Source organism: Folsomia candida, unplaced genomic scaffold, assembly GCF_002217175.1.
Source record: "Folsomia candida strain VU population unplaced genomic scaffold, ASM221717v1 Fcan01_Sc002, whole genome shotgun sequence".
Lineage (NCBI taxonomy): Eukaryota > Metazoa > Arthropoda > Collembola > Entomobryomorpha > Isotomidae > Folsomia > Folsomia candida.
Window position 1 is genome coordinate 12,718,971 of NW_019091194.1, and position 14,142 is coordinate 12,733,112.

Sequence of the window (14,142 nt, forward strand, 5' to 3'; positions counted from 1 at the left end):
AAATGATACGAAATTGAAATACAATTTCTGAGTTTAATTGCTAATCCTAAGTTTTATAAAATAGATACTTTTACCCGTTTGTATATTATTTATGTATGTGTTATGCAGACGATCAATGCTTCCAATATAAATAAAGTGATAATGTCATAAGTACAACTTGTTAAAGCATTTTTATTTATTACGACAAATACAGATTTTAAATTGACCAAACATGTATCGTAATCATTACGACTAAGAACACTCACGCTGCTGTGCCAACAATAATTAAGTTTGGCTCATTTTCGTGTCACATCATTCCATGCCAGAGTATTAGTAACAAGAATAAGAATAATATTAACGTGGTTTGTTTCTAATTTAATGATGGCTAATCATTTAAATACATATCATGGTATAAAATTAATTGATACTGAGGAGGATGACTCGAAATGCTTGTAACAATATCGTTATGTATTTATCTGGGGTTTAGAATTATTCTGAGCTCAAATATACTTATAATTCTGCTAATTTATAGTACTTGTATTGCAGAGTTTGACATCCATTCTCATATCTCGTTCACAACACTGCTTACTCACATGGATAAGGCTTAGTTACTTATTAACTTCAGAAATTCAGGACTTCGTAAATATACATATTTAATTAAAGTATTTTATATCTTAAATATCGAAAAATTATTAAATTAAATATTGGCGTGACTGTCTTAAGAAATTTATTTTTAATTACAAGGTGATCGCACCTTTCCGATCTCAATGCTCTGTTCATCATACATATAAACTTGTTTCTTATTCATAGAAATAACTGCTGCGGATTCCGCTGTATTTTTGTACAAAATTTATAAATGTTTTTGGTTAGTTAGCTACAGTAATATTAAATTAATGCTACCAACATATTGACAAACGTGCTGTTAATTTTCATAATCAATCTTCCAATTGCATGCATGGTTAACCTGACACCAAAATACTAATAACTATACAGTTATGGACAACGATAAATGGTTTCAAAGGGTTCTGAAGGTGACAAAAATAATGACTTATTTTTCTAATAAATAATATTTAATCAACTTTTAATTGTCATTGATGCAGATACAAGAAAACAGATTTTAACGAGTTACACACGCTCATCTTGGCACGGGATAAAGAAGAATAAATTTATGCGCAATTAAAGTAGAGTATAAATTGAACGACTTTCAGTGTCACAAAAGTAAAGGCTTCATATTAACTCATATTTTGAGATCGGTATTCATTAAATACAAATTTACAACGCAATTATACATTTTATAATACAATACACACTTTCATATATCGTCGTTGAAGACGCAGATTCATTCATACGGGGCTTCAACGATGATATGAACTAAACACAGACGGTAACTTAGGTCATGTAGGTCTGTGTAGAGCATTGTAAGTATTTAGCATCACGCTAAAGTGTATAATATAATAATGAAAATTAAAGCACTTCACAGAAACTGTCACATATTGCTAACTTTATCTTAGGAATAATTAAAATTACAAATAATTATAATAATAATAAGACTGATAATTTTTTAATTTGTGTTAAGTTAACTTGGCTAGACTTCCGCTTGTTCGTTGCTTCTGGGCTTGAATTGAATCTCGGCGTAGGATATGGGAATATTTCTTGGGATTGCAGTAGGATGATGTTGGTGTCGGTTGCTCTTTTTCATTGAACCATTGTTACTGGTCCTGGGAAGTTGTTGGATATCCATCTATTGTAGAAATATAATTTATCAACTCCAAAGTAATTCACAAATTACTATCAAATAAATTAATATTGACTTACACGTAGCTGAAGGTCATTTACGTTTTGCTTATTGAGGTTTGAATCCACACAGTATGTTCTCCCTCGGAAGCTCCTGTCGTCGTTTCGCTGTGACAGAAATTTTTTATTAGCAAATAACCCCTTTGATTATGTCAAGGGGGACGTATTAGATATATACAGACACAACAACTTAAATTACATTCACAAAAAAACAACACACTTTTATAAAATAAATGGACAACGGGACACACAAAGAAGCTTGAATACTTAAATTCCTATGGCATGAAATGTGCATTGCAAAATGAAAATGCAAATGACCAAACCAAAGCAACAATTGGTAAACAAACCTAATCTGGAAACCATACTTAAGGCTAAAGTACACCAAAGCATATGTAAAGTGTATAATAATGGTGACAAAAACACAATAAAAACAAATTAAGAGGAGTGAAAGCACATTTAGTAAAGAGTTTGAAGAAAGTACCTAGAATTTAATTTCTGCTCGAGGACAGAAGAATGTCCGCAGCAAAGTGTTGCATGGAAAAGTTGATTAGTGCTCTCGAATTTGCTTTTGGCGTGGCGTGATTAGTGATTTTCCTCACACACGAGGCAAATATTAAATATGGTTACAATCACAACATATTCTAGGTAGTTAAAATTAAGCATAGTATTTTACTCGAGTAATTATTACTAAGTTGTACGTATAACTACAGCGCATAGCTCAGATAGGTAACAGGATATCGTTTTCTTAATTCAAGTGAAAGGTGAAGGAAGTAAGTCATCCTATGTTCTACCACATACTATTTAAGTATTTAGACCCTGATGCTACCTCTGCCGTTGGGCTTGTCAGGGGCTTTACAATAATAATAATTTGGGGGAGGAGGGAGCGGAGGAGAAAGTCTTTCAATTTCTTCGTCTGTCAGATTTGGGGGCGGGTTGAGCACAGGTGAGGTTTTAAAAGAAATAGAATTACTTTTAAAATTAGGATTTGAACTCTCAGTTTTCTTTGAAGAACTAACAATACGATGAGGATAATGATTATTAGTGCAATCCTGAGTCAGAGTAGAGGAGTTGCAACTACTACTTTTTGGTTTGTTTAGCAACCATCACCTATTCAAAGAGTTCGTGCCCGCATTGTTGTAAACTTGTCCCCCATTATTATGCCCCTGCGAGGTAGCGTTAATTATGCAACTGCTACAATGGTTAGCATCACAACTATTTCCCCCATGGCCGTACGCCCACCCAAAAGTTTCTGGCGAGTCGGAAAGTCTCACGGACACATTTGGGTTATGAACGTTGTATGGAGGGTAGTATTGCACAACGTTTTCCTCCTTGTCCAGTTTACCACCAGACTTTTTGGGAACAACTTGCTTCTGATTTGCAATAATGTTTTGCTTAGAAATGTCTTTAGATCGAGCGTGGGGGTGGTGAGGGCGGTGTTGTTGGGGCTGATGAGGTGGAATATTTTGGGGAGAGAGTTGGTGGTTGCTTATCCCACTCTTAGTTGAATTGGCAGATGATCGTCGCCGACCATTGTTAACCTCAACATCTCTGCCGTTTGGTTTGTCGGCGTGTACCTTCATAATTTGGATATCCTGTGGAAGAATTGGATCTGGGGGTCGGGAGCTTCGTTTCTGCGGATGGCTGAATTGCATCTCCGAGGTGGGGATGGTAGCAAAGCCAGTGGTTTTCCCGTTGGGATGGTGCACATGGCTGGAACTTCGATCGCTTCCTTCCAAGTCGCTTTTCTCACTGGAGGGATTAGTATGGAGGAGGCGAAGAAAGGTGAAGACAACACAGTGGGTGAAAACACACGAAAAATCAAACAAAAACAACGTGATTAGTTCATCAATCGCTTCTACTACAAAACAAAATAAGCCATAAATTTCTCTTTGCGTTAAAAATATTTCAAACTTTTTGCCTCAGCCATTTCAAATGTACAAAGTACATAAAAATGTAGTTACACAATAAATATGTATTTATGTGCATACATATTTATGCAGGAAATATATATTCTGTTAGGAAATACTCGTGAGGTAATATTTCTAATAGAATGCAGACCGACAAAACTTGATAGGACCAAACACGAAACGATATAAGCTTTTCTTCAACGCCTACGCAAACTGTTAATGTCACATCACTGAGTTAGCAATAAGAGCTGTGGAGAAAGTTTGCAAAACCACTTTTTTTACATCACAAGAGACCCTCGACTGTATACTGTCTGGCAGAAACTCATAATGCAAAAACAAACAAAAAACTTTTGCTTTAATTAATTTTGAAGGATCAGTCAAGTAAAGAATTGAAAAGAATAAAAAGATGACAAAAAGTTTGAACACGATGAACAACTTTGATTCAATTTACCTCTCGAGATCAGTTGGCTTGAAATCGCTTTCTGTAAGGATTACAAATAAAAAACACAAAACCGATAAATTCATGAACCTTCTTGGTGGTGTGGGCTGGAGGTGCAAGAGTACAGAGGCAGAACAGTATTCAAATTAACAAGAAAATATAGGAATAAAAAAACAAGATAAAGCTGCACAAGTGTGTATTAAGCAAAGAAAGAGAGGAAAACAACGTTTTATTAATACAGATGGTAATTTCCCTTTCGCCAATATTTACTTATATATGAGAATGTATGCACCCTTAAAACATGTAATATTTACAAGTAATTTATCGAAATAAAACATTTATTGCGTTCTGTTTGTAATTGGTTTGAAAAAATGTCGACCTCCTCATTGTCAAAAATGTTGGACTTTACGCGTTAAGTAAAACTCTTTAAAATGAAATGAAGGCTCACCTTTGTGATTTAAAAAAATCTTTCCACTGTTCAAATAATAGTTCTCGTTTGTCAAGCCAAGTCAAACCGCATCACAAAGTCAAAGCATAATGCTTCTCAAGTTTAATACTTAAAGCTAACCAAAGTTTTTGAGCCTGCAAGACACCCACTGTGCCATAAAAGCTGTTTGACTTTAAAAGTTAGTTGGCCAGAAATTTTTGATGACTTTCAGTTATCTCAACTGGATTTTACCCACACTAAAACAATGCAGAAAGTAAAAATTTCAATATTTTCATATGCCAATCAATCTTTCTTGCCGCTGTCTGCATGTGTTCCTGCTTGATCAGTATTAATGTCAAACTGAGTCATGCGTCTATGCGTTGGTTTCAGTATTTCTGTCTCATGGAGTTTTTTTAATAATGAATTTTCTGCATTGTTGAGTTATATGAACAACTTGTAAATATATTGAAAAATCATTGTTGAAATTAGAATATATGACAATGCTTGATGACTAAAAAGTTAATGAAATGTAATGGATCATAAATTAGCTACACAAGTGCAGAAAGATACGTGCATATCGACTCCTCAGTCCATATATTTCAAAGGAAACCTGACATATTTACAACTCATCAATCATCCCCTACCACCAGCCTAAGCTAAAGTAAATATTTAGCTTTTGTAAATTACCTACACCGGATTTCATAAATGAGAATATTTTACTGCCGTAACAAGGAAATAAAAGTTAAATTTCGAAATGTACATGTTTTATAATCTCTGAGTAACAGTGGTAACACATTTAAAGCATCCATGCCTCGTAAATCCAACTCCTGCTGTTCCTATCGGTGAAGAGTCTAAAAGTCATAAATGGTTTATACTCAAATTCCTACTTATTTTTCGCCCAAAATGTAATACGTGCAAGCATGGATTACGTAGAAGAGTGAATGACGAGTCAATTGATTCTTCAAAACTCGACCTTCCAGGCCGGCTTCTGTTTTAAAGGCGGTGTTATGAAGGAGGATTTCTCAGAGTACATGTGTACATCCGCATTTATGTATGTAACTTCTTGATAAAAATAAATTACCTCAAGAAAACTTTACTACTGGACAAAGTACCCGTCAAAACTTTTATGGCAATTTAGGGGCTGTTACAGCATGTGCATCGATATCTTACCATGTGTGAAACATTGTAAAATTTTAACAATGCAGGGTAATATTTAGTTTTAAAACCGGGCGGATTTGTTACCAAGCTAGTAAATAAAAGGCAGCAAAAATTAAAAACCATTGGTTTGAAATTACTTTGTGAAAGCCATAAACACCTACATATTTTTCATACTAAAAATTCGGCAGAATTCAGTTCCTCACAGAACAAGCGTACATATTTTCATGCATATTTTTGTTTCTGGGTACTTATCAAAACTGCGTTTATGCCAATAATGCAGTGTGCTGCATGAGCTATGTATGTATATGATTGTGTGTATATGTAACAGCAAAATTCACCCATTTCAAGATGAAAGGGTCCGTACCACGCTGCAAAATGACAAAACATGTTCACACAAAAGACAAGACCACACAGTTAACAATAATAATTAGTCACACAACTACTACCGATAGAACTACTACATAATTACAAGGAATAATGTTGCATTTGTTTGGTTGGTGCAGACAAGAAAGTCGTTTCACGTTAGACAAGGTGGTTGAGAGATTAGTAGGTAAATAGTTGAATGAAAATGCGATAGATTGCGTCAAGAAGGACGAGTTCATTAGCTAATTAATTTGAATAATTTAGTGAAAATGGAAACATGGCATATAAACTGGTAATAATTGTTAGTGAATAAAGAGAGAGAAAGAGAAGCACTTACTAGAGAAGCACCACTTTTCTGCTTTGAAGGCATAAACAATAAACATTGAGACGACGACTAGTAAAATCAAACATCCGATGATAACTCCAATAACCGTCGCCATGGACACAGGGTCTGCGAATGTTATAAAATCAAATCCTGTAAACAGTTTATGAAATTGCGGACTTCCGCGGACACAAAGAAATGTATCCTGGGATCGTACACAAAGCTATGTATTCGACTAATTCAGCATGCAATTTACTACCATTGAAACTATAACAAAGGTCGCTTTGTGGATGATCCCATATTATTAAAATTGCATACTTAATGTGTGATATAAACTCACCTCTGACTTGAAGTACAACAGAGTATCTGTCATTCCCTTTTGAATTTTCAATGTTGAGGTAATAATTTCGCGAATCTGCAGAATCAGTTCGAGATACTCGCAGTCGTGCCTCGTAACAATCTGTACGAGGGCCCTAAAAATACAATCAGAAAAAATGTACACCCACAATTTGTTATATGTGTGTGCATGTAATGTATGTTGTGTGTTTTTGGGGTTTGTTTGGGACATTGCCTCTCAAAATAATTGGGGGTTGCATTTTTATTCCCACACAAACAAAGCGAGAGATTTATGACACAATAAAACACCATCAATACGACAAACAACACTGAAGAACATGTGCCGGGCATCTAGTAAAAATGTTCCCCTCTTGACCGGTGAAGGTTTGCTTGTTGTACTATATCGCAATGCAATTGAGCTGAACTTGGGGATGAACCCAACACACTTGATGTTGGTAATAATTTATTATGAGAAATCTCCTAATTGTATCCATTAAGACATCCAGCTAACCAAAAAGCAACCCCTAGCAATCCACTCTGAACAGCTTGTGTAGTCCCGATAATTTAATTGAAATAGTGGGGTCAGGGCCAACGGTCGTGGTCTGGTCACTCCGAAAACCCGGGTTTATTGTATCAACATCCTCGTAAATTTCCATAATTTGTCAGCTTTCTTGAACTCTGAACCTTCGGGGAAATGAATATTTCAGCACGGCTATTTCCTCCCTTCTGTTGCTCTTGCAAAACCCGAGGTGCCGAGACCGACGGAAGGGCGGTGGTGGGTTTGTTAAGGAAATGTTCTCTGCTTTCTCATCTCCGTATAAAATTATTTCCATACAAAAATGTTGAGTTCTTCATCTGAGGGGTCTTCAAAATACTTTTACTTGTCTCAAAAAGTGTTCAGATAACTGCGACTCACAAAAATATCATGGATTCGGAAATCTATAGTTTGGACATTCTAAATTACTCCTGTCACTCGGTAGTTGGGCATGTTCCGCAATGCTAAAAATGCAAAAAAAGAACTGTGCTTGTTGTTGTTTGAGCCTTTTTTCTTTCTTTGGTTCCAACCAAGTCCAGGAAAAGTTGCTTCCGAAATTCCATAGTCAAGTATTGGATTGCATACATTGGAAATTCCCAAACGCCCGACTCGATTCTCCTCATCGTACTTTGAGTACCACCATTAATCTCTCTGCTGTGGAGACCCACTCTTTCAATCGCAAGACTTACATCCTCCAGCAGATCTCTCTCTCTCCCCGGTTGCTTCTTGATTTCGTCTTATTGCACGATCTGAGGACAAGCTCCTTGCACCAACTACTCCACCACGAACACAACCTATCCATCGATACTCGGGACGACCCATTCCTCCTGTTCTTACATTGGCCAGCACTACCAGAATAAAAATCGTCGTTTGGCACACACTTCCCTATAAATTAACGACAAAACTTCCTTCCTCCACACTTGAATGAAATTCCCACATGTTCAGGCTCTCTGTACGTATTACATTGTGAACAAGGAGTAGTTGGTGGATGGAAATGGTGCTATTGCCAGTAAGTAACATACGGAAAAAAGACCAAACGTAATAAGGAGACGAGGAAAGAAGCAGTTAAAAGTGAAGAAGCACTCGAGCAGATCGAGTGTTGGAGTTTGAATTTTCATCGCCAAATCCATTGTCCTGGTTTTGAGTATGCATTCTTACCACCTTTTCCACCCGTACGACGACGACACACACACAACTTGTCCACATTTACTAAAAGGGTTCCATCACGGGCTCGGAAAATGGCTGGCAGCATGAATAAAGGGTATTCCTCCTTCCCATAATTTCTGCCTCCAATATGTTCCAGGAGGAGGGCAGGAGAAATGCACTTTGAATATTTCAATGGCGAAGACACCAAGAAGAGAGGAAATTGTTATCGGATTGGATTGTCACATAATGCATTTATGCGTTGCACCACATTCATTGTACACTTTCCTCCTCACTCTAACAGCCGCATAACTGGATGCATAGAGCTGCCGTGTGTAGCAATATGTAAAACTAGAGAGACAACAAATCTCATAAATTTGATTTATTTACTGTGTATACGTACCTTCTCGATTTTCTCCGCAGTGAATCGCCCCATCTCATATCCAGATTCGAGTTCTAATTCAAAATCGGTATATTAGTAATAATTAAGATTCATAAACAAAAATGTAATAGTATTCCCCATGTCAAACTACAAACGGAGGCGGATTTTTGGAGTCGTGTTTACATTCTAGTCTGAGTTAGTACACTTTCTTTCTCCTCCTGATCTAACTTGTTATCATACAATCAATTAATTAATTAATAACTCTCCCTCTGGTTAACCAGTTCATAATGGTGTGGGATTCTAACTTAAAAATTTGTACATTGTGTAACACTTCATGTAAAACCGCTCAAAATTATGGTCGTCATTTTTCAAAAGTACATGATCAAAGTAATCCAGAGGAATGCGTGGTTCCTGATTGTGGTTATCGTTGTAAATCTGCGCGCGCTTTAAACTATCATATTACAAAAGATCACAAAACACCTGGTATTAATGCCATTCTCGAAGACGGTCAATGTCAAATATGGGCAGAGAGATTGAAGTTAATTTGCACAAATGAGCAGGTTGGAATGTACGTTGGTTTGTCTAAGTTGTATCACGCCTACAGAGCCGCAAATTCACACCACGGCGACACTTCTCGATGTGCTGTAATGTAAGTTATTTGTAGTATTCGGATATTAACTATACAGTTTTATACCAATTAAAATATGTTACTGATATGTTTATGCAGGGATTTTGAATCTGAAGGGCTGTGTAAGGGAGATCACAGAGGTGCGAGAACGCTTCTTATTGTAACACCAGATGCGCGTAAAACGGGCCAGACTTATCCGGAATTCAAGAGGAAATTCAACGAGAAAATATGGGCATACAAAGTATATGCCAGAGAACATTTCTTGAACCCCATCTTTTCTGTACACATCTCAACATACTCTTTAAACAATTTTTAATACTAGGCTTCAAGTATTTCATTTTATGTTTTAGAATTTTCGATCGACTTACGTTTTAAGTACACAACAAAAGGAAGAGATTCAGGAAGCCATTTTAAGGTCAGACTTCAAAGACCAGCATTCAAAGACGCCTCAAAGATCTATTATCTACCGTGATTGGAGAAAATCAGGTATAGGTATTGTTATATCCTTCTGTACATAGTGGTCTGGGCTCAAGTGTCAATCGCTAATTTCTCAAAAACTAGTGGAAGAATTTAAAATCATGTTGTTTATGCGTTTTAGATGTTGGACGTATGGCTAGAGCTGAGACAGCAGGATTCAGACCATTGGCCAAATGGGAGGACAAAAACGAAAACGCTAATGAGCCAATTCCCGACAATCTGGACGAACTGCATAAAGTTCTTGGCAATCTGGACAAGCTGGGCAGACAAGCAGCCCGTGAAGAGCTGGACAAACTTTCACAAGTACGTAAAAAATAACCAGGTTTCAATATTATTATTATAATTATGTGGTTATAATCTATTATCGAAACAGTTTTTGTGTCTAGGAGGAAAAGATTCGAGACCGAAGGGTTCCTTTGGCACCCAAACGGGTTGTCGAAGATGATGATGATGATGATTTTAGGCCCACAACACCAAAGAAGAAGTCGGGTGGAGAAAGCTCGTCATTTAATTAAAAGTATTTTTCTAAATTTCGTTTGTTAACGCTTTCCTAATGAAATAAAAAATGAAATAAAGTACCTGGCAAAATACCATTACTTACTCATTGATCCCCATTCCCAGATGGCTTTCGTAGGGCCGGGGTTAGAGCAGAATGTAACTGCAAGGGCTGCGTCGCTGCCCCTCTCAACGGCAACTTCTTTCTCAACCGCATGTCGCAAAACTTGTGGAGGTCCTGGAAGGAAAAAAATAAGATAAGTTCAAGTTAATTAGTGAAACAAGATCATTCCACTAATTAGGTGTTGGTTGACATGACGTGTATTCCCATCTCGAGTCGAGGAATCTCTACCCAAAGTCGCTTCCACTAGAACAAGCGAAGATGGAAAACTAGGGAAAAATATTGATTGTTGATGCATTGCTCAAGAAAAACTCAACCAGCCACACATGAATAAAATTCTTGAAAGTGTGTCAAACGGAGAAAGGGAAAGACGTTACTATTTTTATGTATGCAAATCACGTTATCGAGTTGTTAAAGTGCCAAGGAAAGAATGGAAAAATTCCGAGCTTGGTAGGATACGTTTAAAGAAATGTTTTCAAGTTTCCAAAATCCACCAAAACGGTTCCTGTTGAATGATTTTACAAATTTACATGATCGTTTCAAGAAAGTGATCGTATAGATCCCTACAGAATTATTGTTGCACGTCTCACATTGTTTTGTTTGACACCCTTCACACATCCCAGATACATTCTTAGGACTATTCTATTCTGAACTGATGAAAACCACAACAATATTCATGCATGTCTACTGAATGTATGCAGTTCGGCATGTCTCATCTGGGTTGACAATGACCAGTCTTTTCTGGTATAAGTACTGAGCAAAGTCCAATTGAATCTCAACCTCATTCTCATAAGATTTATATGTGCTCTAATATCCTTTAATATATCTGCTCGAGCAAGAATCTCAACCAAGTTTTGAAAGCAAGAAAAACGATTATTATGAAATCATTCATGGACAGAATCAATTTTCAATAAAATTTCCTTCCGCTCTTCCATATCCGTGAAGGTAAAATCCACAAGGCCGCTGGCTCTCTACCGAGAAAGAAGGTATAAGGGGTTTTTGTATTTATTTGGTTTCACGTAACCTATACGTATGTAGCTCGATCCGGCTGAAGGAATTCTGCTTCCAGACTTATTGGAATTCAGCGAAGCCGTCGTAAATTGATGTCTCTCTAGGCGTCGCCTTCGAAATATATAAGTGCAGCTCGATATCGAATCCAAATCAAACACTCTTATAACTCAATAATTCAAATAGTGATGTGTAAACGTATTCCATCCACGACGTAGAATAGGTACGCACACCAACTAATCCAAGTGGAGTATAAATGTATAACTGCTTCCTAAATTGAATTTCAGATCAAAATTGAAACGAAAAATCGGATTTGCACTCACATTGAGAATATATCGATAAACTGGTGTTAATGCCTTCAAAAGTTTCACTCACTTATATATATTTCAATGTTGAATGAAACAATCTCTATTTCAGGCAAATAAAGATGAAATAATAGGTTGGCGCAAGTAAATAGCTGCAGTTTTAAAACTAGATTGTAATGTTTTGTGGAGTGCAAAATAAAAATATCTATATTTTTTACAAAAAAGATATTATTTTTAAAAGAATGCCCAATTCTATGTTATGTGAGTCAATGAGAACAGGCAAAGAAAATGCCAGCTCTGATTTTGTCTTCAACAAACGTTTCTACCACGAAGGTAAATCGAAACGGCTGAGGTAAAAATACTTTCGGATTTACGGCATTCCCTGGAGCCTCGATGTAATACCCACGCTTAATCTAAATGAGACATTTTGTTGGAGCAGAAAATAATTGGAGCTCAGTTTCCAATTTCTCGATTCCAAACTGGGACACATATAAGTATACACAACTTGACATAGAAATGACAGAATTAGATATGTGGATACACACACATACAAGTAAAACGCTATACAAACCCAATATGAAAAAAAAATCTACAAAAAAATGAATGACATATCTTTGAATTTTTTGCCAACACACTTGTATGTATTTGTCGCTGTAAGATGTATAACCCAATTTTGCAAAGCCATCAAAACTACTCACAATCTTTGCTGATAAGACCAAAAACGAATTTGATTGACTGGGCAACAAAACCCGTCTGAATTGCTGGTATCAAATATTTATAAATTCTGAAAAACGAGATCAAATAGTAATTGCCTCATGAAAAACGCCAACTCTCAATCCAAGGATTTCTCGAGCACTTTGATTCCTTACGTGGAGCACAATCTCACGAATTCCTTACATGGGAACGGTTTTGGTTTGACTTTTGGTTTGTAGTTTGTATACAAGACGAGAAACGTGTAAGAAATTGGAGATCGTAGGAAATTCCCGACTTTCTTCACAGGATTCCACCTTTTTCTTATTATTCCATCAATAAAAATGAACAACAATCGTTCCCACCATTTTTCTTTATACTCAAAATAACTAGGCAATTGACTTTGGTATCTTTTTCCACTTTCTTCTCCATCAAGAAACATACACAGACAAAACGGTAAACCAACCAACGGTAAGGAGGGAGAAAAAATAGTGAGACAGAATACTGGAACAACTTGCAAGAAGACAAGACAAAGAATTCCATACACTCGTACATGTTATTGTGATTACAATAACAATAAAATTGTACGGAAGCTAGCCTTACTATACAGTGTAGAAATCGTGGTTTGCTGTATATCAAGCTTGGACCTCAAACATACATGGTCTCCGGAACTACTTACTATATATTTTGTGTACGCAGGAAGAGTACAAAATGCATGTACAAAGACGCATGTGTGCTTTCACTACTGATTTTTCTCTCCAGGCTACAAAAGCTATACCGAAAGTAGGAAGGAAGGGTTGGATCAAAATTCTGTAGAGGTAAATACTAATACTAATAATACTAATAATAATAATGCTCACAGTGAGGAGGAAGGAGAAAACTCGGATGAAGTTTAATTAAGACAGATAATTAAGCGGAACACAGCGCTCTTCGACCTTTCACAAACTAATTGTAAGTGTTTGCGTGTGTTTTTTGGGGAGAACCAATAAGTTGGTGGGTTGACTGTCGAATGCCTGTTCCGACGAGAAAATTATGAATGATGGACAGAATTTTTGGTTAAAGACCCCATCACCACCACCACACATGCTTTCTCATATCAAAGTTTAAGGAAACCCGTACATTGTGTTTGAAAGGGAAACTTCCTGCTCAAGCTTTTGACTAAAAAACGTGATGAAAGTGACATTCTCATTATTTGGTGTTTCCGATTTTCTAAAAAATTATGTTGCTGGTTCATTTTCTGGCTTGTTCAAAATATTCGTTTTTTGTATGTTGTACATTGAGTATGATTACCAGAGCAGAAAGAAAACATGGAGAAACCTAGGTTGCATTTACAAGGTTTCTGGTGGTTAACCCAACAAACCGTCCGGGTGGCAAGTAATGAATCATTTCCTATTTTAAGTTGGACACTGATAACGCCACCACTCGACCCAGCCACCAGTTGGCACCAACCAGTCGACTGGATTCCAAAACCCACGCTTTCTCTTCTTCCCACACTTGATGAACTGAATGACAAGAAGGGAATGGGACGAATATAAGTAAATAGAATAAATTTCCATGATAGGTCCCAAAATAAAACCGATATGGAAAGGTGTCAAATGATTGCAACACAGCCCTACTCTATGAATAACCAGTC

At 36.6% G+C, this 14,142-nt stretch overlaps 2 protein-coding genes across 11 annotated transcripts in view; one reads left to right on the plus strand and one right to left on the minus strand.

Annotated features, from left to right (window-relative positions):
- Nucleotides 1-151: 151 nt before the first annotated feature.
- The window catches only part of LOC110842920 (kin of IRRE-like protein 3), a 113,312-nt gene continuing 99,321 nt past the window's right edge, over nt 152-14,142 (minus strand). For 2 of the 8 annotated variants that reach the window (XM_035847124.1, XM_035847127.1), the window contains 7 exons: nt 10,492-10,623; nt 8,807-8,859; nt 6,730-6,862; nt 6,405-6,542; nt 6,043-6,072; nt 4,132-4,162; nt 2,413-3,522 (listed from right to left, as the gene is read on the minus strand). In XM_035847124.1, the coding sequence (XP_035703017.1) occupies nt 2,877-3,522; nt 4,132-4,162; nt 6,043-6,072; nt 6,405-6,542; nt 6,730-6,862; nt 8,807-8,859; nt 10,492-10,623 (1,163 nt within the window). In that variant the 3' untranslated portion in view covers nt 2,413-2,876. Of the gene's footprint in view, nt 1,721-1,794; nt 1,882-2,412; nt 3,523-4,131; nt 4,163-6,042; nt 6,073-6,404; nt 6,543-6,729; nt 6,863-8,806; nt 8,860-10,491; nt 10,624-14,142 lie in introns of those variants that run through there. The other 6 variants (XM_035847128.1, XM_035847129.1, XM_022088791.2 and 3 more) reach the window with 6 other exon arrangements.
- Nucleotides 8,921-10,480, plus strand: LOC110842921. 3 transcript variants are annotated; one of them, XM_022088793.2, is made up of 5 exons: nt 8,921-9,434; nt 9,513-9,654; nt 9,764-9,899; nt 10,012-10,193; nt 10,277-10,480. In XM_022088793.2, exons 1-5 carry the CDS (start codon nt 9,073-9,075, stop codon nt 10,403-10,405), a joined length of 951 nt encoding a protein of 316 aa, XP_021944485.1. In that variant the 5' UTR covers nt 8,921-9,072; the 3' UTR covers nt 10,406-10,480. The 3 variants fall into 3 exon arrangements, with proteins under 3 accessions (XP_021944485.1, XP_021944486.1, XP_021944484.1); XM_022088794.2 differs by having other exon boundaries at nt 9,513-9,693; nt 10,264-10,396; XM_022088792.2 differs by having other exon boundaries at nt 8,923-9,434; nt 9,513-9,693.